The 25,166-nt window shown below is 42.5% G+C and overlaps 2 protein-coding genes and 2 non-coding genes across 5 annotated transcripts; 3 read left to right on the top strand and 1 right to left on the bottom strand.

Annotated features, from left to right (window-relative positions):
* The first annotated feature begins 2,667 nt into the window (after nt 1-2,667).
* Nucleotides 2,668-17,235, top strand: HAUS6 (HAUS augmin like complex subunit 6). Of its 2 annotated transcripts, none has more exons than XM_078612753.1 (17): nt 2,668-2,909; nt 4,066-4,161; nt 4,462-4,540; nt 4,959-5,094; nt 5,410-5,584; nt 6,770-6,877; nt 7,298-7,361; nt 7,479-7,652; nt 8,252-8,445; nt 8,567-8,678; nt 9,167-9,266; nt 9,544-9,628; nt 9,935-10,052; nt 11,496-11,612; nt 13,006-13,144; nt 13,440-14,939; nt 16,946-17,235. In XM_078612753.1, exons 1-17 carry the CDS (start codon nt 2,809-2,811, stop codon nt 16,954-16,956), a joined length of 3,309 nt encoding a protein of 1,102 aa, XP_078468879.1. In that variant the 5' UTR covers nt 2,668-2,808; the 3' UTR covers nt 16,957-17,235. The 2 variants fall into 2 exon arrangements, with proteins under 2 accessions (XP_078468879.1, XP_078468878.1); XM_078612752.1 differs by having other exon boundaries at nt 6,770-6,892.
* LOC144731661 (small Cajal body-specific RNA 8) lies at nt 10,096-10,228 on the top strand. Its single transcript, XR_013587997.1, has one exon.
* Nucleotides 12,787-12,921, top strand: LOC144731662 (small Cajal body-specific RNA 8). The gene has a single exon (XR_013587998.1).
* A 207-nt stretch (nt 17,236-17,442) lies between the features above and the next one.
* LOC144731587 (translocon-associated protein subunit beta-like) lies at nt 17,443-22,398 on the bottom strand. Its single transcript, XM_078612754.1, has 6 exons — nt 22,278-22,398; nt 21,096-21,259; nt 20,380-20,478; nt 19,258-19,366; nt 18,503-18,580; nt 17,443-18,037 (listed from the first exon to the last, which is right to left on the bottom strand). Exons 1-6 carry the CDS (start codon nt 22,356-22,358, stop codon nt 17,927-17,929), a joined length of 642 nt encoding a protein of 213 aa, XP_078468880.1. The 5' UTR covers nt 22,359-22,398; the 3' UTR covers nt 17,443-17,926.
* Between the last annotated feature and the right edge of the window lie 2,768 nt (nt 22,399-25,166).

The following is a 25,166-nucleotide window of genomic DNA, read 5'->3' as shown; positions in this document are numbered from 1 at the left end:
ATCTTCCGGAATATTTTAATAAACAACACGAGGTTTCGATTTAAAGCTTTCGTGACTGCAGAGATTCATCTTCTTGGTTCTTTCGGTAAAATCACGTAGAAGGGAAATAATGAAATAAAATAAACGTATTTTATTATTTCCCTTCTACGTGACTTTACCGAAAGAACCAAGAAGATAACACGAGGTTGTAATCTCTTTGGTTCTTTTGGTAAAGTCACGTAGTTAGAAATCAATTAAAACAAATCACGACGTTTCGATCGCAACACAAGCGGTCGTCATCATGCAAAGGAGTAAGCCTCTAAAGGTTTGGGGATGGGGGTAGCTCAAGTGGAACAACACCAGAAGCATGGGCGGAGTGTCAATGTATCAGCAATGCCAATACGGCAACAATGCCAATACAGCAACAATGCCAATGCAGCAGCAATGCCAATGCAGCAACAATGGCAATGCAGCAGTAATGCCAATGTAGCAGCAATGCCAATGCAGCAGCAATGCCAATGCACCAACAATGCCAATGTAGCAGCAATGCCAATGCAGCAGCAATGCCAATGCAGCAACAATGCCAATGCAGCAACAATGCCAATGTAGCAACAATGCCAATGTAGCAGCAATGCCAATGCAGCAGCAATCCCAATGCAGCAGCAATGCCAATGCAGCAGCAATGCAAATGCAGCAACAATGACAATGCAGCAGCAATGCAGCAACAATGCCAATGCAGCAACAATGCCAATGTAGCAACAACGCCAATGCAGAAACAATGCCAATGCAGCAACAATGCCAATGCAGCAGCAATGCCAATGCAGCAACAATGGCAATGCAGCAGTAATGCCAATGTAGCAGCAATGCCAATGCAGCAGCAATGCCAATGCACCAACAATGCCAATGTAGCAGCAATGCCAATGCAGCAGCAATGCCAATGCAGCAACAATGCCAATGCAGCAACAATGCCAATGTAGCAACAATGCCAATGTAGCAGCAATGCCAATGCAGCAGCAATCCCAATGCAGCAGCAATGCCAATGCAGCAGCAATGCAAATGCAGCAACAATGACAATGCAGCAGCAATGCAGCAACAATGCCAATGCAGCAACAATGCCAATGTAGCAACAATGCCAATGCAGCAGCAATGCAAATGCAGCAACAATGACAATGCAGCAGCAATGCAGCAACAATGCCAATGCAGCAACAATGCCAATGTAGCAACAACACCAATGCAGCAACAATGCCAATGCAGAAACAATGCCAATGTAGCAACAACACCAATGCAGCAACAATGCCAATGCAGAAACAATGCCAATGTAGCAGCAATGCCAATGCAGCAGCAATGCCAATGCAGCAACAATGCCAATGTAGCAGCAATGCCAATGCAGCAGCAATGCCAATGCAGCAACAATGCCAATGCAGTAACAATGCCAATGTAGCAACAATGCCAATGTAGCAGCAATGCCAATGTAGCAGCAATGCCAATGCAGCAGCAATGCCAATGCAGCAGCAATGCCAATGTAGCAACAATGACAATGCAGCAGCAATGCAGCAACAATGCCAATGTAGCAGCAATGCCAATACAGCAGCAATGCCAATGCAGCAGCAATGCCAATATAGCAGCAATGCCAATGTAGCAACAATATCAATGTAGTGGGTGAGAGGCTAATCTCTCACAATACAAAGGCCCCCAGCCTCTGTGGTTGGACCATCTCTAGCTCCACCCACCTACCTTGGTGCACCCATCTCAGGCCTACATAAGACCTTGTCTCAGCAGCTTTCTCTCTCTCACCTGAAGACGATTGCTTGTGTTGTGATCGAAACGTCGTGATCTATTATTTTCTATCTACGTGACTTGACCGAAAGGCCCAAAGAGTATGAATTCCTGCAGTCACGAAAGCTTTAAATCAAAATAAATAACAGTGTAACAACTAAAATTGTTCCTGGGTAGAAAGTGTTATTTCCTCATTGCTTATGCCTCAAAAGTACATAAAATGGCTATTATTCCTCACAAATTTTGCTTTTGTGACCAGGACAGTGATATTTTGAAATGTACCTATTTTTAATGAGAAAATGTGGTGTACATTTGTGTCTTTTGTTCACATAAAGTCCTGGTCACAAAGCAACGTTTTCGGGGAACATTAGTAATTTTCTATACTTTTTAGGCATAAGCAATTAAAAAATAACACTTCGTACCCAGGAACAAAAATTGTGTTACATTGTGTAATTTATTCTAGATTTGAAGCTTTCGTGACAGCAAAGATTCATACTCTTTGGGGTTTTCGGTAAAGCCACGTAGGTAAAAAATTTAATAAATGAAAACTAAATTAAATCACGACGTTTCGGGGGGCAGACTGTTTTAATTTAGTTGCTTTCATTTATTTTGTTTTAACAATCTGCATCAGCAGTCGGCCATGCTTTCCCACCTGATGACGGACGCTTGTGTTGTTTAATTGTCTACCAATTCCGGAAGATGACAACAAAACGGACGCTAGCTCTCTTCCGGAAGATCTGCCCCCCTACTTCTGGAAGCAACACGGCGAGGGAGAGGCAACGCCCTCGACTGGTGACGTCACCACGCTCGTCCAATGGAAGACGCCGTTACAAACCGGAACGCCCCCGCTACCGTCATAAAAGGGCGTGGCTGCTGTGAGGCGCGACGTGATTGGCTGAGAAGCTTCACCCGCGCGGAGTTGGCGCCTTTTTTTGTGGAACTTAAACTCTTGGGGCAAGAAGAAGAAGAAGGAGAGGGCCGGTAAAAGTCATCGTAAGAAGTCGACGTTTCGCGACAAGCCCCTCGTGCGAGTGTTACGAGAGAACCTTAGCGATGGCGGAGTGCGACCTGGAGGGGAAAGGCACCCGCATTTGGTCGATGCTGTTGCTGCTGGGATGGAAGGCGCCGCCCGGCCTACGCGTCTCAATGGGGCCGTGAGTGGAGGCCGCTACTTTTATTTTTCAATGATAATGATCACTGTTGTTGTTATAAGTTGCGCTATTGATTAATGTGAATTATTTCATGACTAAATGATCGCCGTTCTGTTTGAGTTGTTGAGAGTTTATCGGGGAAGTGTGACCGCTAAATACGTTAGAGTATCGTACTTGACGAGTTCACAAATATTGGCGTCTTTAGATGCTGCGGTAAGATAATTGAGTTAGGCTCGCGTTTAAAAAGAATATGCCATGAACTTATTTCATGCGTATTTATTAAAGAACAATGCCAATTGCCCAGCGCCGTATATACTCTATACAGTACTCAAGATTATATTCTTGGTTCTTTCGGTAAAGTCACGTAGAAAGGAAATAATAACAAAAATATATATATAAAAATATAAAACACATTTTTTATTTTTATTATTTCCCTTCTACGTGACTTTACCGAAAGAACCAAGAATATGAGTTCCTGCAGTCACGAAAGCTTTACATCAAAATGTTGTACTCAAGATTGTTACGTGGGTCTCTACCATAAAGTGGGTATTGTTTTACAAGTTATCCACTGAGAATGTTTCTTATTGAGCTGGATGTTATGCAAATGCGCCTCACTTTCTATGACTAAACAACGGTTTCTATATTTTAACATAAGAATTACTTCTTAACATAGAGTACCAATTGTCAAGCGTCAGAATACGGGTCTATCTGAAGTGCATGGTGGCTTGTGTCGGTAGAATAGACAAGTTTGGGGGATAGAGGCTGGTCAAATATAATGGTTTGGGAAGGAGTCTCATACGGCAAGGTGATGATGTTATGTGTGATGTTGACTTGGCACGACTGGACAAATATTCGAGTGACCTGAAGGATGTTTTATAAGTCGATGGTGTATTCCGTTCTATGTTGTGTTATCTCCACCCTATTGTAAAGACATTATCAGTAATTTTTGTTTTGTAAAAAAAAACTGTACAGTAATGTACTCTTTGGTTCTTTCGGTAAAGTCACGTAGGTATAAAATAATAATTCGATCACATCAAATCTAGAATGTACAGTAATGTGTAATTGATGTAGGTTTACACGGCTCTATTTACAGTACAGTGTGAGCATTTATCAGGCTGTCAAGGTTTACTCACTTGTGCATGCTTTTGTCTTCAACCAGGGACATGTTTGTGAAGCCGAACAAATGTGCCTTTGAGAACATTACATATTTTCTATTTTGTAAGCTGAATCCAGTGCTCGCCAAGGAGCGATTCAGGTGAGGTCGTTTTTTTTCTGTGCCCACGCTTAATTGAAATCCTCGTCGTATTGTATATCACAGTTATGTGCGATGAAGAAGAACCATTGCCTGGCACATCACCTATGTTTTATTTTAAGGCCACAATGTTGATGTATGAGTTTTTAAATTCAACAATGAATTAATTTAATGATTGTTATATCAGATGCAGGTAAAATACCTGTTTCTCAGTGCCTAGCCTTCTGTAATTAACTTAAATGGATAACCTTTATTTTAGTCAGATTTTTCATTTTTTATTTCCCTTTTTTATATTTCATTCAGACTGTGCATGCCTATTGTCGACAAAAAAATGGAGCAAATGTTTCGCAAAACATGCAGCTCATGGCTTCGAGATATATCGGTAAGTCTTTACTGTCTACCAGTCTCACTGAAGTAACATTTGCTGCATAAAGTGAATGACGAGTCTACTTTTATGTAATAGTCTTAATTACTAAAATGACTCTTAATACAACGGATTGTAATTGTATTTTTTCCAGCAAAGTTTTACAGTGTGTTGGCTATCAACAACAAGGCAACTCCTATGACTAATTGGGAATGGGACGCAAGCGTAGGATTAATCACCCTGTCGCTGGCTGCCTTTGGGGAGGGTGTATAGTATGAAAGGCCGAAACACCCTAGGAACCACAGGTTCACTACTGACGATGCGCTCCCCAAATTTCACCAGGCTCACTATTCATGAACTCTTGGAAGTGCTTGCACAAAGGATAGTAACATCTCATCCTGTGTTCTTTGGAATCTGCTTGTCTGTTCTCCGACAGGAAGAAAAGCAGAGTTGTGGATTTCCGCAGATTCAGCACTCCTTGTTTATTTCTCCTGGGGGAAACTTGTTTATAAACGTCATGTACAATTTCTGCATTTACGTCTTGGAGAAACAGATTTTGAAAGCAAAAAATGGTAAGCATGATAAAGTTTGTAAAACATTATTTTTTGACCTGAGTGTTTAAAAAAAAAAGCACAATGTGGAGAAAAGGCATAACACTTCTTAATAAGGTCTCCATGGATGGTCTCTCAAACTCACTTGCTGGTCTGCTATTTCCTGGCCACCTTAAAGCACAGTGAGTTTTTTTTTTAGAGTTCCACAAATCTGCATAACTTACCAATTTTTTTAGTAAAAATTCTTAAGCAAAAATTGTAAAATTGTCGATTAGGAATAGCAAGAAGAATGCACATGCCGACAGTTGCATGGTACTTGATGTTTGCGGCGTGCAGTGGGCGAGTATCGGTCGCGCATGGTCCCACCGGCGTCAATAAAGCCCAGGCTGAATGGCATGGAGGATGTGGTGGCCGAGAGACTGATTGCCGACACGGCACTGCTGCGGAAAAAGACGTTTCAGCGCGTGCACCACATGCAGGTGGACATAGAGGAGTCGTGGAACAATAGCAGGTGAGCACTGCTGCCTCTAAGTGGCTTTGAGTCTCGTCGCCTTGACTGAGGGAGGGAAAAAAAGCCAAAGTTTTGCAAAAACTCTGTTCTCCGGAATGCACTTAACTGGTGTTTGTCAAACTGCAATACAATCTTCCTTCACATGTCTGGAAAAATTCCGATAGCCATCTGGCATCTTGCCGTGCGCTTAACACATTCCTGCGGAGGAAGCTGGTAGGAACGTTGGGTTGCTCGGTCAATGGCCAGAGTCAACGGCGGCGTGGTGTATTCCGCAAATATGCCCGACCGTGAGGGCGGGCACAAGCCGGCGTGAGTAGGTTAAACGTTGAGTTTTATAAGGGCACCATGGGGTAACCAGCCCCTCGCCCCTCCCTGCACAACGGACGGACAGATACAATAATCCCCTGTGGACTGGTGTATCCAGGAGGTTCCTACCAGTATAATAGACCTGTTCGTTATGGAGCTTCAGGACGCAACCAATTGGTGGCACTTGCGTACATACAGCACTGTACTTTGTATACTGTACTCTAAACGGCCCCACTGCTTCTCTACAATCAACTTGGAATGCTCTACAACTGACTGGCGAGTATCTCTGTAAAAGAGTATCTTCTATCTTGTATCATGATTAAAATTTTGTTTTTTTCTTACTTGAAAAGTTTGTACTTGCAAAATTTGGTGAACCACAAGTATAACCGGAATATTTGATTTAACTGGCACCCTCCATTCTCCATGGATGCCGGATAACAGAGCTGCTAAAAATATATATGTGGTGCTTGCCATTCCCTAATCCATCCGTAGTAATCCCCATGTCTATGGTGAGCAGAAGTCTGTAGGATAACCTTTGATTTCCCACACAGATGTTTTAGCAAACCTGAGGATTATGGTTAGGAGTTGGCCCCCATAAATATTTGAACATGCAAAACTTATGATTGTGAGGTACACTCTAATAACACTGACTATTGTTAAATATAATCAGTTGCCATCTCCCAGAACCATTTTGGAATAATTTATTACCTTCATAGTCTCTAGTTTGGGACTTTCATTGAAGGAACCAATTTATGTGACTAGTCTGAGCGTAAGCCTTTAAAAAGAATTGTATTGTTGAACGGCTACTGTCCTCATGAGTGATTTATAATTGAGTGTAAAGAATAGCTCTGATTAATATTGTCCTTGAATGTTCTCCAGATCACAGGACAAAGAGTACAAGGAGCTCACAGTCCAAATACAAAAAGAGGAGAAGCATATGGACCGTATAGTGAAGGATTGTGGCTACGCATTGGTGAATGAAGAAGGGTGCGCAAATTTCACGTAACTATTTACAATTTAAAGTATTTTGTTTATTCACTGCAGCCGTATATATGCAGTCTTTTGCAACGTGATACCGACACGTAGCAAGCCTTTTTTCTTGGTAAAGACGGTAGCCAGATTGGGAGTGATTATATTTGTGAAGGACTCTATGCATATTGTTGAGTGGTATAAAAATGTGTTGGTTTACGCTCATATTTTCAAATTACATTTTATTGTATTTGGTAACAAAACAAAGTACACTTATATTGTGGTGTAGTGTTGCAAATCAATATTTTACTTTACAAAAAGAGGTTGCGTTTCTACTGTTCACAAATGTGCTATATAGATGAGGTTTGTATACATAATTTCAGACTTGTAAACAAGCAAAACTTTTTTTTAACGTTGACTGTTGCATGCTCTCGTTAGGGATGCTGCAGTGGAAGAGTGCTTGGATCGTAAAACCGAAGAGAACAAGATGATGTTGAAAGAGGTTGGAAACAAGCATTTGTTCACCAGCATAAGTTTGTGTGTTACCAATTTTCTGCTGATATTAACTGATAACGATGCACCATTGATAATTATATACCACCCATAATCTGAAATGTAGGTACGCGCCATGTGGGCTACATTGGAGGGGACATTAAAGGCACTTGAGCCCAGTGTGGAGGCAGTGGGCGCCGTGTTGAGTGGAGAGGCTGATCGCTACCGGCTGGACGGAGCCGCGGTTGACGTGAAGATTCCACGAATGCTGCTCACACTGTGTGAGAAGGAGATAAAGCGGGTATGACGGTGGCAGTGATGTTGACTGTTCAGTTTCCTTAGCCAGGAGTACACTTCCATGTAAAAATACGGTCTAGTCTGTTGGGCGGTCATTGATATAGTGGTTTGCTTATTCTATTTATGGCTTAAATTCATGATTTGTTGTTGGAAAGTGAAATAATAAGTTGACTTTAAAACATGAAAAATCTGAGGTGAGCAATGCACTTTTTCCAAGTGCAGCATTTTGAATGTTAGCTGTATAATGCCCTTGATTTATAAAAGTAAGCCTCACTGAGTCTCAAGACATACATTGAGATGTTTTTCTAATTCCATTAAGGGATGAAACCCAAGCACAAAACACATTTAAGGGATTAACTAGCAAGGTCTACACAGATGTATTCAAAAATCCCACTCTCTATAGCCAGCTTGGTCACCTTATGGTCCAGCTGATTTAGGAATTTAACAAATCTGTAATCCTCCAACTTTTGCCTCCCAAACCAGATTTACAGGTGCATGCTACCTCCAGTATAGCCAGTGCATTGGGTCTAGCGGCATAACAGATATTTTGTCCATATTGGTTGAGTGCCTGACTTTGCCATGGTGCGGTGCTCCTTTTTGCAGCAGCGTGTGCTCAACGTGTTTGTGGCTGGGCGGCTCGACATACTGAGCTTCCTACAGCTGCACAGGCTGGCGCTGCGCCACTACATGGATGAGCTGCACAATACGGGGCTTCCTGACCTAACAATTGCTGCCCGTGACCTTTACAGCCAGGCCGCCTCCCTGTCTACTTGCCTGGCGGAGATGCAGACACTACGGTGAGTGAACGAGCATGGGGCTAATGTGATTTGAGTTGAGTTTGTTCACGCAGAGCGGGGATCATGGAAAGGCTGTTTGAGAGCATGGTTGTGAAGGAACTGTGTTCTCATGCTCACACAGAATTACGATAGCCGGAGGGGTTCTCCCAGACTTGAATAAGGCCGTGGCGGAACTGGACACTCGTTGGCAAGAAAAGAAAAACAAAGGGTTTAACCCCCTCGTCATACAACCGGTAGGATCAGTTGGTAAAACCTCAATGCCATTTTATTTAAATTACCATCTCCTAATTGAAAAATTTTAACATTTAAAAAAAAAAATGTATTCTAGTTGTGGAAACCGTATACAATCTGTATGACAAGCAATGATCATGCACACAATCCAGTAACTCATCTTTCACTCGACACAAGCTACTTTGCCTTGTCATCAATACTCCAATTTTAGCTCATTGGCTATGTACGGTTCGAAATAAGTTCAACATGCGTACATAAATACTGTGCTGCCATTCTATTTCAAAATATCAGATCTGTTTAATTTCCAATGCTGCACAGCATTTTGGATGAGAAATACATTCTGCCGTGTTTTTTGTAGGGACCACTGTCGCTGATAATACAAGGGCTGTAACTCCCATTTTGTTCGTGGTAAAATGCAAAGATAGTTTTCTCATATACTGCCCTGTTCATATTGCCAAGAGATATCTTGTTAACCTTAGATTCTCCACAGGCGTTTACATCGCTTCCGGCATTTCCACCTTTGTCGCTTGAGCTGCTGGAAGAAGACTCTGATGAGAATGTGCCTTCCCTCTTCCCGTACCCACGGATGGGTGAGAGGGGGTGGGGTTAACTTCCATTATCACTCCTGTTCAATGTCTTGCTCAAGATTGCCTTTTGACAATCGTTAGCAGCCTAAAATTTACTGTACTGATTTTCATAGCTCCGTTAAGTTTGTTTTCAATGAATTTGGTTGTATAGCGATGAGGCATCTCACATGAAAACCATTGGACAAATCAAGACATTTTGTTAATAAACCTAAAACCTTTTCTGTGATTTCAACGTTAACTTGCTACTGAAGTACTTAACACATTGACACATGTTTTCTAGAAAAACAAATTGATGTATCTGCCAGGGCTGGATCGCTTCAGGCAGAGGTCGATTTACCTATGTCATCAGGCTTGAAAACCCCCAGGTAAGAATATTAAATAATTGACATAGTTGTAATATCGTTAAGTAGTTCCAACTTTTAACCCACTACTCCTTTGGTTCTTTCTGTAAAGTCACGTAGGTATAAAAAAAGGTATAAAATGTATTTTATACCTACGTGACTTTACCGAAAAAAAACAAAGAATATGGATTCCTGCAGTCGCGAAAGCTTCAGATCAAGATTTTAACCCACTGACTGCATTTATTCTAATAAACATTTTTTTTTAATAAATCTCTTTTTAGACTCTTGGACTGTATTTGCATTCCTTAGTTTTGTAATTTTTCTTATTAGGGCTCACTATCCAAGCCATCTCAACCAAACGGAGAGTTCTGAAGGAGATGGTTCACGGACTTCTCAACGTGGCCTACGTCATAAACCTTATGCTACAATGACTGCACCGGCAGAGAAGGTCAGTTTTGGAGAATTATTTGTTATCCTACACACCAAAACTTTGGGAGGCATGATACATGTCCAGTCGGCCAGTCAGTGCCTGGATGTCACTTTGCCTCCCTATATAAAACCTGCCTTCTGATGAGCGAACCGAATGGAGAGAAATTGGCACGTACAGATACGGGGCAGACAATGAATATTAGTAACTCGCCTTTTGCCCGTCCAAGGACGGGTGTATTTCAGTAAATCTGAAACTTGCAAACGAAAAGCAGACCTTTTTCGATTTAAAGCTTTCGTGACTGCAGGGATTCATCTTCTTGGTTCTTTCGGTAAAGTCACGTAGAAGGGAAATAATAAAACATAATAATAAAATACAATTCTCACGACGATTTGGCCACAACGCAAGCAGCCGTCCTCAGGTGAAGAACAGGACGCTGTCTTTCCGACAGACCTGTTCTTCACCTGAGGACGTGAAATACAAATGTGTTGCAGGTCTAAGACGTTCTTCGCGCAGCATTGGTTTATTATTTGAGTCATTAACTGCCGTACGGACTCTCAAAGTTGTGTGTCTGCAGCAAGCGCGTGTGTGTGTGTGGGGGGGAGAGGTAGTGTAGTGGTAAGCGCGCTGCGCTACAAACCCGGCAATCCGAGTTCGATTCCCGCTCACGGCCACCACCGGTGACCTTTATTTGAACTGGTCCTGGGCCTCCCCGAGGTCGACTCGGCCTCAAATGAGTAACTGGTGCGGTGTGTGAACATCGCCACTGGGGAGACAAAGGTGGCCGGGTGTGGTGAAGCCGGGTGGTAAAGCTTGTCTGTTATATAATTATAATAACCCCCCCTCCTCTGCCTCGATCTCTGCACCTGATGGGTTCAGTGATGATGTCAATTACCAGCGAAACGTCCTATTCAAATAGTAAATGTTGTGGATTATTTACTCTCCAACACGCTGGTGGGCTGAAGTAGTAACTAAATGGCACTTTGTTTACGTGACAAACCTTACTGGCTGTTAATTCTAGATTTGAAGCTTTCGTGACTGCAAGGATTCATATTCTTAGGTTTTCGGTAAAGTCACGTAGGTAAAAATTTAAAATTAATAAAAATAAAATAAAAATCACGACGTTCCACCTGAAGACGGAAGCTTGTGTTGCCTCCGAAACGTCGTGATTTTTAGTTGACTTTTATTAATTTTAATTATTTATTTTTCAATTTAAAGCTTTCGTGATTGCAGGGATTCATCTTCTTGGTTCTTTTGGTAAAGTCGCATAGAATGGAAATATTAAAATAATAAAAATCAACATCATAAAATAATTCTCACGACATTTACCTACGTGACTTTACCGACAACCTAAGAATATGACTTACTGGCTGTGTTGGGTGGTAGAGGCTTATGACACTTATACTTGTGCAATCTAACCCAAAAACCTTTTATTATGAATAACAGCTGTGTTTTTGAATACAGAGGACTCTGAAGGGAGAAACCAGGTTGAGGAGGCCAGCATGGAAGTCGCAAGCGAAGGACTTTAACCTCAAAGCAAAAAGTGCTATGGAGCGGGCGCATGACAAACTGGCAGAGCAGGTGTGGATATTGGTGGAAAATCATCCATTGACATTCTTGTCATCCAGCAGCAAACACTAATCATCTCCTGTTTTAAAGCCCTGAGCCAGTGGTGGAAATTCCACATTCCTATGGCAAGAATGATTCTATCTGTTGGACAATGACTTAACTTCCCCACAGTGGTATTACTGTTATTGAGCCTGGAGGGATGATGGCCTGAATCAGCCCCCAACCAACGTTTTTTTTACTCACAACTTGCAATTTGTGAGCCACTCACACTACCATTTGAGCCACCCGGTCAGATAGTGAACATGAGTAAATATGTATCAATTTGTGTGATCCATAAACAAATTAGTGGTTACATATTTATTTGTTAGTCATTATGGTTATACTTAAAAGATGAGATTTTAGAACGTTGTCTGGTCTGCTGGGATTGACAAAAGGTTGTCTGGGGGAGGGAATTGGTGTACATCATTACCGTATTTTCCCGCATACGCATAAAACCCGCAGACGCATAAAATAGCGTTTTGTGTAAAACAAATTTCAGATACCCCGCATGCATTCATATATTTAACGTCGTTCCCGCAGCTTAATTCCATCATATTAATAAGAAGTTTATATTTGTAATACATTCCACTATCAATTGTTAACATTTTAAATCATAGCGTGCACAAAGAAAACAAACTAACCGGAAACGAGTGAACTTAAAACGGTAAATAAGTACCAAAATTAAATATCCAATACATAAGTAACAACTGGTAGATAAGTACAGTTTTAGCACTTGTAGATTGCGCAGATAATTAGCGGCACTGCGGTACGCCGTTGCCTCGCCCCCCAACCTCTCTCTTCGCCCAGCTCTCCCGTCGCCGGTAAACAAAATGCACCCACATCAAACGGTCGTTTCATTGTACAAACAATTTGAATAATTTAAAACGTGATTTAACGTGCAATTTTAGTGTGAGTGGTTTATTCAACAGTGCTTTAGTCAAAGGTAAGTGTGCATAGTGGATAGTCCTACCATGAAAAAATTATGTCGCACGTGTAAAATATTTTTGGGATAGCCCGCACCTCCATATACCCCGCAGGGTCTTGTTTTGTTCGTAAAAAGTGGCATACCCCGCGGGTTATATGCGAAAAAATACGGTAATTGACATCGTTGATAACAGCTGTGAAAATTGATCAAGTAAAAATACTTTGGGAAGCATGATATATATGTCCAGTCAGCCAGTCAGTGCCTGGATGTCACTTGGCCTCCCTATATAAAACCTGCCTTCTGATGAGCGAACCAAATGGAGAGAAATTGGCACGTACAGATACGGGGCAGACATAGCAAAGTGGACACTCCCTTTGTTTCTGTGTGGTAGCCTTTTGAGATCTTACCTAAAATTGTCTTGTGTATTGGTTTGAATTTTAGATTGCAGAAGCAGTGACACTCGGGGTGGTCGGAGAGGGTGCGTGCTTTGCATTAGAGGGGGCGGAGGATCCAGCCACTGCTATGCTCAGCAATCCATTCACCATCAAGTCGGAGCTGCAGAGGACACCTGTCCAGATGGGTATGAGTTGGATGCCCGCAGAGATTAATCTGGCTTAAGTTAATCTTCGAAAGCTAATTGAATGATTTACCCTTGTGTTTTGATTTTCCACAGTTTATAGAAAAGGTAAATCACGTGCAGTTTCTAAGTGAACAGCATCTCTGTATTGATTACAGTTAATTTGTCTTATTTAAATGCTGTGTGGACAATTGTTTGGAATTCATAGTTCTAGTTGTGACCTGATATGTTCAAAATGAAAGTGCAAGAAGTGTTCTTTTTTGGAGATGTGTTTTTATTCACCAGTCTTTTACTTTAGTTTCAGATGTGAGGGCTACATGGAGGGAAGACACTGATGGACAGCTCTTGGATGAGAAACCAGATAGTTTTACGGATGCTGATGAAAACACACTGGTACAAATCTCGGACAAGAAATCCGACAATACCTTATTTGAGTTAGGACAAGAAGGCGACCAACACACAGATTTTCCTGTGTCTGGTGTTTGGAGTCCACAACCTCTGAACGCCTACAGGGCAAATACAACGGAATCAAAAAGGATCAGTGCCTCGGATAGGGTCGCTGAAGTAAATGGGGATGGCAGCTTCTTACCAAGAGGAGATTTATCAATGCAGCCTAAGAAGGAGCAGCCTCTTAATATTCCCTTGCATAAGATGGATGATGGCATTGTATCGTTAAGAGATTACCAGAGCGTGTTGGAATGCGTACATTCTTTGCAGGAAGAGTCAAGTTTAGACTGGGAACGCAACCTGCCGGTAAATTCTGTGGGAAACCAGGCTTCAACAAAAAATGCAGAATATTTCGGCGAGCATGCAGCACAGGAGGACCTGGTGATCAAATCTTGCCCCTCGGAGAAAAAGGATTGCAATGATTCAAATGAAATGTATTTTATGAGCCCATTTACCACTACGACAGATCGTTTAAAGAGATTGTTTCAAAAGCCAGCTGATAAGAGTGTGGACTATTCACCAATTCGGTCACCGCTGTTAATGTCCCAAACCCCATTCCTAGATTTGTTTTCAGAGTCTGCTGGCAACAACGCCAGTTTTTCTCCACATTTAATGAAGTTTAGTGATACAATTACACTGGCCAAATTGCCTCTTGAAAGGCAAGAATCAACTCTGAAAAACAACTTACTGGACTTAAGCTTAGACTTGATGAAGCCAGAGATAGACAGGCAAGTTTTACCCAAAGTTTCAAACCAGCCAGAGGCTGATGGCTGTACTAAAGCCTCCACGGCCTCGTTTAAGTCCTCCGATAATTTGCCAAATCGATGGTCGCATCTGAGGAAAGAGAAGTACGAAATTGATGATGCTGCCCAGTTTGGAATCCTCAACGAGACGATGCCTGAGCTGGGAGACAGCCACAGCTCCCCAGGTTCGCTGTGTGCCGAGGACAGCATGGAGGACAACAGTGCAATGGTGGCAGCGGCAGAGCATCCGTGGTGTCCAGACAATGGTGGTCAAGATAGGTGGCAAGATGACACGCGATGGCTCTTGAAAGATTTCACTTCCAAACAGGTGCCAGCAATCGGTAATAAAAAGGCAATCGCTGATGAAATGGAGGCTGTAAATGAGGAGCCGAGAGAGTCTGAGCTTGACGAAAAATCAAGTAAGAAGGCCTTTTGTCTGGACGACGACTTCCTCAATTCTTTTGCACTGGATAACCAAGAGATGGTGCACGGAGATCGGCTGTCCGTGGAGCTGGCAATAACACCCAACCTTTTAGACCAGCTGGACCTGGACTTCCCACTCCCACAAATTTACTTGGACCGCTTTGCAGGAAGAAAAGTCGCGCCCGGTAAGCTCTGCCCATAATCCCAACTTGAATGGTTGTGACGAGAACACATCTGTCAGGAGCCGCTCCCTATTCTTTTCTTGCATGACTGTTCAACTAATTGCCAATTCCATGGTCTGCTAGCCACAAGTGGGCTTCAGGGGACTAATTTTGCTCTTCCTCCATTTGAAGGAGTACTGACAACTTGTTATGTGGTCCAAAGTTGCACTGTGGCTTTTATTTAATTTTCCATTGAAGGATGTGTGCAGCAGCCTGTTGATGTTTTAATGTGGTTGATAGTACACCGGTGTTTTAAAAGAATGTCAAAGCCAGAAGGTGCGATGTTTGGGTCTCGAATTAGGTGTTTATTATGGCCGTCATTGATCCATTAGTCGCCAGCGTTATTCTGGATCTGGATGAGATTCTAGGATTTTGACAGTGAATCCCAGAAGGGGGAGATGGGCACTTGAGTCGATGTTCAAGTACATTTTTGATGTCTTGCTCGATGTCGTTGGCAAGAACTTGTAATCTCCCATGCAGTTTGCATGGGAGATGAAAATGTTATCGAGGGTGTTGGCTCTGCAGCAAGGGCTGTCGTCAGCATATATGAATTTGTGAGGTGTACATGGCAGGTCACCTTATGTATGTTAAATAATCACGTGCCAGTACTGAGCTTTGAGGGAGACCATTGTTCATAATTCAATTGCAGCTGTTTACCAGCGATATAGAGTGTCCTCTTAACGCAGTAGTGCCATGTTAAGCAAAAATGCATTATAGTGAAAACAATTTCCCCATAAATAATGTTACGATAAAGTTTGGCGAGATACGATGTATACACACAGATGACGGGATAAATAATTGTGTACCGCTGCGTTACTGTATCATTCCGCATAACATACCGTTCAGCTACACAGCTCTGAAAAGTAGTTCGTTGTCGACTGCTCAAACTGTTAATAATGGGTGTGTTCTCTGCGCCTTAGCGTGTGTTCCACGTTGTGGAAAATGTTCCCCAATGGAAGAACCGTGTTATAGCATAAACGCATTGTTTGAACACGCGAGGACTTGCCGTAGCCTGAACATATGGTTTTGAGCATCGTGTCGATTTAGGTGCACAGTAGAACGCCATCTGATTTTTGCCAACTTCAATAGCAGTCCCATGACGCTAAACGGAGTCGTAGGCAGCAGAGTTCAATCGTTGCTGTGACAATTTTCTGTTGATGCTGGAAACCAGCTTCTAATGAAGGTGGGGAAGGCACCGATCTGTTCGCATCAGCTATGGCCAGTTAGAAATCTGGCTTGTTGGGGAGGCAGTTGGACATCGATAATGTCGTAAAGTCTGACAAGCATGGCCCATTCCATCAGCTTGGAAGTGGAGGACGAGGGATAATTTGCCCCTGTAGCTGCGGATTTCCACGTTTTCAGGATGGCGATGACTTTGGCTTCCTTCCATACTTTTGGGATTTTGCATCTATTTGAGCCTCTAAAGACATGCGGCTGTGTGTAGCACATTTAACATGAAGATTTAACTTTTAAAAGTAATTCTGCCTGCCACATTTAATTTACTTCCTTGCGCTAGGTTTCATTGTTACAATGTTTATGCCCAACATTTTTCACACTTGACATGTCCTCGGTCTCCTCTTGTTTTAGGTTACCCCATTGGTTAACTTTTGCGTGCAACTACAATGTCTTGATAACTTGCCCTCCATCCTGCACGTGCCCCACCCATCAGCGTTTTCCTCATCGCATAAAAAAAACTCTTTAGTCTCTTCCACACTCTCACGAGTTTGCTGATACTTCCATGAAATACCGATCATCCTCTCGACCGTTTATAGGTCCAGAAAGCTTTTCTAGTTGCTTTGTAGAAGGACCAGCACTGTCCCACACTAACACGGTAAAATATAGTGCAGTGCATTTACATAATCCTATTTGAGACAAATGTGTGACCATTAATAATTAAATTTAATGTGTTTGGACATTACCATTATTTTACCTTTTTTTATAGACTGCTTTGTTCTTTTTTGTCTTTTCAGAGGGTGATTAAGCAATCAAGCCTTTTTGGGAAGTGAAACATTCAACTTTGTACCAAGCAACTAATGGGTAGCCAATAGTACATAATTGTATTGCTCACTGTGTGAGTACAACGTGCAGATTTACATGTTGACCGTGTTAGAACAAAGCTAACATAGTATTTATTAGCTGTACTTAGTGTGTGTGGTTTTATGTAATATTTTTTTTGCAATTGTCCGAAATTTTTAGAATGTTAAATACAATTCACACTTTCAATGTTTAATATTTTTTTGAAAATAAACTTATGAACTAATTTTGAGTGGTGGCTCCTTCCAAATGCTGTCACATCGCATACGCATTCAAAATAACTGACTTTATGGCATGTTAAGTCGGCCCTTAGAATATATTTGTTAAACCCACAAGTGTATAAATATCGTGTATACTTAGTAAATCTATTTGTTTCTAGCAAGCATTGTTTTTTATAATTTGTACATTTAAAGCAAAAAGCACACAGGTTGTATTCAATGAGGAAGTTTTTTTATTTGAATCGAATGCAATGACAGTACTGCTTTTCAGTGACTTGCGTTACATCACAAACAAATTTACAACATGATACAGGTGCAAATCACAATTATGGTGGCATTTCGACTATTTCAGAAAGTTGTGCCCTAATGTGGGTTTCACCTTGAGCCTGTAAGCCCAGTAAAAATATAAAGGGTAATGTATTTTAGCATGTAAACTTTATGCTAAATTGATACAAATGTGCTATGTTAAATAACTGAATTCTTGAAAACACAATAGTCATTGCAAACTTTTATTTTTGGGTAACTATCACAAGGAGTATTTTGACTTCTCAATTGGTTCTCATAAAAATTAATCGTTGGAAATAAACAATCCAGTGTTTACTGCCTGGAACATCACATTAAAAAAAATTACTGCATAGTTAGAAAATCCCAACACCCTTCCATAGTTTGATGTCTGACCAAAGTTTGAGTAAGGCTGTACTAGTTTTTCTTCGACTTGAGGGCATCATATTTCCTCTTGCTGGAGTACCACAGCAGCAGTGGAATGCCGATGGAGGGCAGCGTCATCACTCCAAATGCTGCCCAGTCCAGCTGGGGGAGAGATTTAAAGTCACCACCAACTCTGTAGAACCAGGTAATTATGACCAAGTGGTGTAGCCTAAAATGTGTCAAACGAAAGTACGCCCCAATTGACACTAAGTCTTACTAAAGCATGTTTAAATATTTAACTGCACATGTTCATGCCTCCTGGGCACATTCCTGGTGAATTTGTCAATCTCAAGTCCTTGGATGTGCAACCATTATGCGTTACAGGTCTTATAGGTGGTGGGGAAAGAGGGCAGTGCAATTAATTGTTGCGTTTTTCTTGTCCATTCCCTGCCTGCAACCAACATTGACCAATAGGGTGAAGTAAGGTTCAACAACCACCACACCGCATCGGGTGTTGCTGATCCAGTAGACTGACAAAAGAGCTGTCGGTATTTCCAAAATTATTAAGTAACGAGATTCCCATTTTACAAAATGAGGTGGAGGGGATCTGTTGCAGTGCAAACGTACATAGTGAGGAGAGAACTTGCGATCGTATTCCTTCTGAGCCAAAATTCCTCCCTCGCCAGGTGCACTTGTATGGCCGATCTGCAACACAGACATGGTTTGTATTTTCATAGCACGACAAACAGCCATCGCTGAGAAACACAATACTTTAGGCATATAAATGACACCTTAATCATGAAAGCCCAGTTGCAATTTATAACAAGCGTTCGCAAGTGGTGTACAATACATCCATGCATTGAATTACATTAAAACATTTAACGTGTGGTGCTGCGCTAACTGACCCGAGACTTGTTGGTCCTTCGTTGCGTCATCCCATTGTACTTGGCCTTGTTGGCCCTGTGCTGGGAGGGCAGTTTTGCTCTCCCCTCACCCACTTCCTATTTTAAGCTGTCATGTAATACATCTTGATGCACTTAAATGCTTTGTAAATTGTAATTCTACTGCAACCAACTCGATTATCCGTGGGTAATGGTGGTGGGGGGGGGCTGATCAAACAAACGGAAAATGCAAACGATCTGTAATTTATGCTAAAAATATTGCTTACCTATTGAATATAAATTTAAGGTAGGATCTCGTCTGTTTCAAGAAATCTGTTTCCTTGTGGACGTTTGTACTCTTGTCGGCACCAAGTCACGTGCCCCCAACAAGTGAAGAGCACAAAATAAACTAGCAAGCCCATGAACATGTTTTGCTTTTTTGCAAGCATGCAATCCGGATATGCCCACGGCTTCAAGAGAGTAAACTATTGAGCCACTCACCACCACCTCAGCGCCCTCCTGTGGCAGGTAAGAAAGCGTGGCGGATGAGAAGTTGAAGAGGCCCGGCACAAGCGGCCGCAGCACGACGGAGTGCGACACGTTACTCCCCCTGCAGGCAGTTGTTAAGGAAGCTCCCTTTTCCTGCTTAACGTTGGTGACCACAGTGCAAGTTGAATCCATTATCAACTTTATACCATGTTTTTATGGGACATAACCAGTTTCAACTCAAGTTGCAATCAAAGCAGCACGTTTCCGTGTTTATATATTTTTTAAGTTGCCTGCAAATTCAGGCTGTAGCCTGATTTTTTTTTTTTACAAGCCGATCTTGCATCACTGTCTGGCCTGACTTGTGTATTTTGCAAAACAATCTCAATTACTGATGTGGGTGGCAGGATAATTTAATTTTGCATGCAACAATTGTCAGCAACCCTATCTTGACCTTTCATTTAATTTTTGGGAAGGTGTTCTAAAGTATTTTTCATGGAAATTCAACTTGGTAAATTTTGGGTTTATGAAGCCAACTTGGGCAAACTCAAGTCTAATTGGGTTATGGAAACAAGGCATGCTGCTCACTCGCATTGCTGCATTTAAAGGACAATTCATGTCACAAATGACATTTATTTTTGCAGATAAGCACGCAGGCTGCATGTCCTAGGCTGTCAGACCAGTTTCAGAAAACGACGATTATAATCGGTGCTAATTATAGTGTTTATGACCTATGATGTGGATGCTACAAGAATGTGATAGTGGCATGCCAGGAAGATATAAGTCTCTTTTCACTGCTTAACAAAGCCTTAGACTCTCTATGGGCAGCTTTGACACGCAGCCTATGTCTTTATATATGCACGATAAGCTCTTTTGTGCTGAGTCCAAGTTAATTTAGGGAATAATTTAGGAAGCAGTTCATGCAAGACACTCCATGCCCAGTGATCAGTTTGATTCCCAGCCACAGCTAACATCAGTGGTGAGATATCTGAAACTGTTCCTGGGCCCACTTCAATTCACCAACCAGCACTGTCTAGCATACTAAAATATGTTCAAATAACTTCCATGACTGAACATTTCATCCTGAAATTATTTTTTTTTTAAACACGGACTGCAGTGTGCGTGAGCGGAGGATACGGGGCGATCCTCTCCCACTTGACGTTGAGCATCCCTGAGACGATACCGAACTGCTCGGGGTGGAAGGCGTCATCATTCAGCTCCACATCCAGGGCGGCACTAGAATGGTGACATTGACAACAGCGAACCGTATAAAGCAGGGGAGGGAAAACATTCACGAGTGCTGAATAGCACTTGCAAATACCTTTTGACAGTGCACTAAAATTATACATTTTTATTAGGCCAAAAATATTCCTCTAGTATCCGATTAGTGGCAAAGACAGATCTCTCAGATTCCCCACTTATGGTTAAACAGAAGACAACTTAAAACAGCTGTTGTGGCAACCTATTTAGGAAGTGTCTCAGGCTATCCAATGGTAATTTGAAGCTTCATTAATGAGAAACTGCTTGAAAGTTATGGTCAAGAGTGACAATGGAGTATTCTAATTTTATTATCCCCCTAATAAATCAATGCATCCACAAAACGAGCGCTATAATGGAGCACGTGTTTCATTTTACGATACTTTTTCATATAAAAGTATTTGAGCTTGTGGTGGACAGCCCAGAATGTAACCTATATCTACGGTTTTTTGGGTTGCATCCTTTTAAAATAGTCTCACATGTGCATGCCAATACTCCAACGCAACAAGGGCAATTGAGTTACTAGTTTGACCGAGAGGGCAGGCGAGGGCTGCAAACGGGCTCTGGGTTTCCACAAGGGTGGTCCAAGACCTCACCTGGAGCCCACATTGTAGATGTTGTATTGCACCGTAAGATCCTGCCCCTCCACCGCGTACTTGTTGAGGAGGCTCTTGGAGGCGAGTAGCCTCGCCCCCTCGTCAGTGCGCACCGTACCACACACCGCCAGGGCCACCAGCAGCAGCAGAGCTAATCGCGCCATCTGCGGGCACATGCACAACATCATTGCTGAAAGCGACTGAAAGGATTTTAAAAGGCAATATTTCTAAGGTGAGATTAGTCTGTTCGGTTACAATGAAATCGGTTCATTTATGAACCGGTGAAAGTCCTTCCGAGTCCACAGGCTATTCTAAAATTGTATCAACATATAAATTAAACTGATCTGTTTGTTCATGCAGAGACCATCAGACACCAGGATGTAATTCGAATGTACAGCAACGGTTCCTACCTGCAGTCTGAGGACCATTGGTGGTCTGGAAGATCGTGGAACTGCAGATGTTACTATTTAGATAGGTACATTTTCTAAATTACTGATGCATGTTAGTCTGCGATTTTTTTTATTGTTGGTAGTTTTCCGCGGATCCAGAAACGTTTGGAACCACTGGTCTTGACATCCGTGGAGACCAGTTTTTGGTTGTGTAAAGACCCCATCAGCGGCTATTATGCCATTCTATTACCGCCCAGACACCTCATCAGAAACCAATCTACTTCTATTGTCTAGACTCCATTAGACACCCGTCTGCTACTTATATCCAGGGACCCCATGACAGCTCTACTATGGGGGTCATTGCCCGAAATGCCACCTATTTAATACAGAACGCAGCATTATTCATCAATTCATACCGTGACCCGACTCAGGATACGATCACACCACAGTGCAATCGACTCTTATGGAGGTCACTTGCACAGATGTCAATCTCCAACTCGCGGCGTCGCAGCGTGAACGAATTCATGAAGCACAAACGACTTTCAACAACGAATCAATTAACATTCAACTCGATTAGTACGGCAGTCGATGCACCAAACATTCTCCATTCAAACTCTCGACTAGTCAGGCCCTCATAGGCGGACAATGGGGAAATTAACTTTCCTGAAGACGCGGGCCGCCTATTACCGGTACGCATTGTTTGTGTGAAAGTCAAACGTGGTGTAATTGGCTTTGAGCAGCTGAATGGTGGAATGTTTATTTGTGATCTGCTTGGCGGCGGAGACGAACTCACGTTGTTGAGCAGCCGTCGCCTCGCTGTGAACGGGAAGTGGCAACCGGGGAGGAAGAGGGGCCGCTCTGGTCGTGACGTCATCGGCTAGACTGGATAAATGACGTCACGCGTCGGCATGACGTCATGTATTTAAACCACGGGTTTTAAATGGATTTTAAATAGAGGCAGTCCCCCGACTTACGACGGAGATGCGTTACGACGACCCCATCGTAAGTCGAAAATGGCCTCGCCTACCCAAGAGTCTTAAAGAATGGTGATAATTTAGCAAAACAGAGCAATTTACAGTACCGTAATGTATAAACTATATAAACTATATACCGTATTCTAGATTTGAAGCTTTCGTGACTGCAATGATTCATATTCTGAGGTTTTTTCGGTAAAGTCACGTAGGTAAAACATTAAAAAGTACAATACTTCTTCTTGGTTCTTTCGGTAAAGTCACGTAGAAGGGAAGTAATAAAATAATACAAATAAAACATAATAAAATAATTCTCACGACGCTTCGGCCACAACGCAAGCATCCGTCCTCAGGTGAATAATGAAACACCACCAAGCTTGGGGCGTATATTTAAGCAGCCGTCCTCACCTGAGGACGGCTGCTTGAGTTGTGGCCGAAACGTCGTGAGAATAATTTTATTGTTTTATTTTTATTATTTTATTACTTCCCTTCTACGTGATTTTACCGAAAGAACCAAGAAGATGAATCCCTGCAGTCACGAAAGCTTTAAATCGAAATTACAATACTGTATTGCACAGTAAAATTTAAAGTAAAAAACAAGGTGCATTCTTAGCCTGCCTATATGAACTGCAATTTCATAGAACGTTTTTTTGCAGGAAACAATCCTATCTGCTATAAAAAAAAACTTTTAACATGCATTGAACACCGAGACCACTTAACTCCGTCCACCGCTGGTGAGAGTGAGAGGCATCACCACGCAAGGCTGGAGATGCGTTCAGTAACATCCCGGCAGCGTCCCAACGTGCAGCGTCGTACCTCGTACGCTGCTGCGTTTGCCTGCCGCGCGAAATGTAAAATATTTAACAATTTTGTCATATCGCCATCGTAAGATCGAAATATCGTAAGTCGGATCACCGTAAGTTGGGGACTAGCTGTATATGTGAATTAAGTGTCGTGGAGAATATCGTGTACACAAATTACACAGGCAGACAATTCGTCTCCTTCACAACTCGTGCCTCCGCGTATATTTTTGTTTACACATCAATCAGCCACACGGCCTTCCGTGTTGACTGGTGGTGCACAAAGATCATAATAGAGTCCTGTAAATCCAATTCGTATAAACACCTGAAGTTCAAGTGCATTTATTAGATGTAGCCATGTGAGCCATTCGGCTCTTGAATCGGGTGCAACCGCAACAAACAAAAAACAAAAACATGAACAAGAAAACATCTTAAAGTGAATATGTGACTATGTGCAAACAGAAAATCCAAGAAAAGACAGCAAAATATTGCAGAAAAAGCAAATAAATAAAACTGAAAACTGAGTTGAAACGACGGTCATAAGTCCCTCCGTCCACCCACCCACCTCTCGTGGCTGGACGCCCTGCTGTCTAAAGAGGTTCGCGACGGTCAATCTTTGGCGTGTGGTGGGGTAAAGTGTGGGTACTCCCACACGTGTGGACAACACGTGGAAGAGGAGACTAAATCCTGTCTAGGGCTGCCGCAAGTTGAGGCTCCTGTCCCCAGCAGTGAGAGATTTCAAGGCTGCAACTTTGCCTGTCTACGTCCATTAACAACCTTCATTTCATTTTAGTTTTCAGTTTCATTTATTAGGTATAGCCCTGTGAGCCATTCGGTTCTTGAATTGGGTGCAACCGCAACAAACAAACAAAAAACATGAACAAGAAAACATCTTAAAGTGACTATGTGCAAACAGAAAATCCAAGAAAAGACAGCAAAATATTGCAGAATAAGTACCGTACACCAACGCGGTGTGCAAAAATCCGAGTGGGATGTAAAATCAAAGGAGTACAGTACAACATTTAAGATTTAGCGGAGCTGCGCTGCAATCACGGGGATCCCGCTCACGGCCAACACCGGTGACGATTACCGAAGCCGGTGCTGTGCCTCCCCTAGGTCGACTCAGCCGCAAATGAGGACCTGGTGTGGTGTGTAAACATCGCCACTGGGGAAGACAAAGGCGGCCGGGCGTGGTGCTGCCGTGCCGACCTTCACAGGTGCTCGCTAACAGCACTTGCTCCAACAGTCTGTTCAGGCTACACGGGGGATCTTTGTTGATGGGAAGTTCGAATAAATGCTTTAAAGTGACTCCACAACGGCGTCCCTGAAGTGGAGAATTAACACAAGCCGGCGTGAGTAGGTGACCAGCCCATCCCCACCCAGCCCCACCCCTCCCACCCCCCACCCAGCCCTTCCCCACTCAGCCCCTCCCTCCCCACCCTGCCCCTCCCTGCACGACGGATACAATAATGCCCTGTGGGCTGGTGTAATCAGGAGGTTCCTACCAGTAAAAAGTGTGAAGCCATACCTCTGGGAATTCACCCGAATGACCCCAAAATGTTACTCTAAATAGTTATGTTTTTCTCTCTAATTATCAGCTGTATAGCTGTTGGAATAGAGCGGTCTGTATTCTGTATTGTATCTTTCAAGACACAAAGATGAACATAAAATAATGATGTCCTTGATGATTTTTATCTCTGGATGATACCATTCCCATCTGCACAGAGACACTGGGGTAGATTGATTTGTGAAATAATTATCAGCATTAATTGCGACTGGATTTATTTCCCCACAAATGCAAATATAAAAACATTCGTTTTTTTAAAAGAAAGCATTGTTCAAGATAGCAGTCATTTTTAGTCTGCTGATGGTCGGTGATGCGTCAATCGACTCCTCTCGACGAGCTGTACA

The sequence above is a fragment of the Lampetra planeri genome, chromosome 39 (assembly GCF_965212315.1).
Source record: "Lampetra planeri chromosome 39, kcLamPlan1.2.h2, whole genome shotgun sequence".
Lineage (NCBI taxonomy): Eukaryota > Metazoa > Chordata > Hyperoartia > Petromyzontiformes > Petromyzontidae > Lampetra > Lampetra planeri.
Note: the sequence above shows the minus strand (reverse complement) of the source record. Positions and strands in the feature narration are given on the sequence as shown.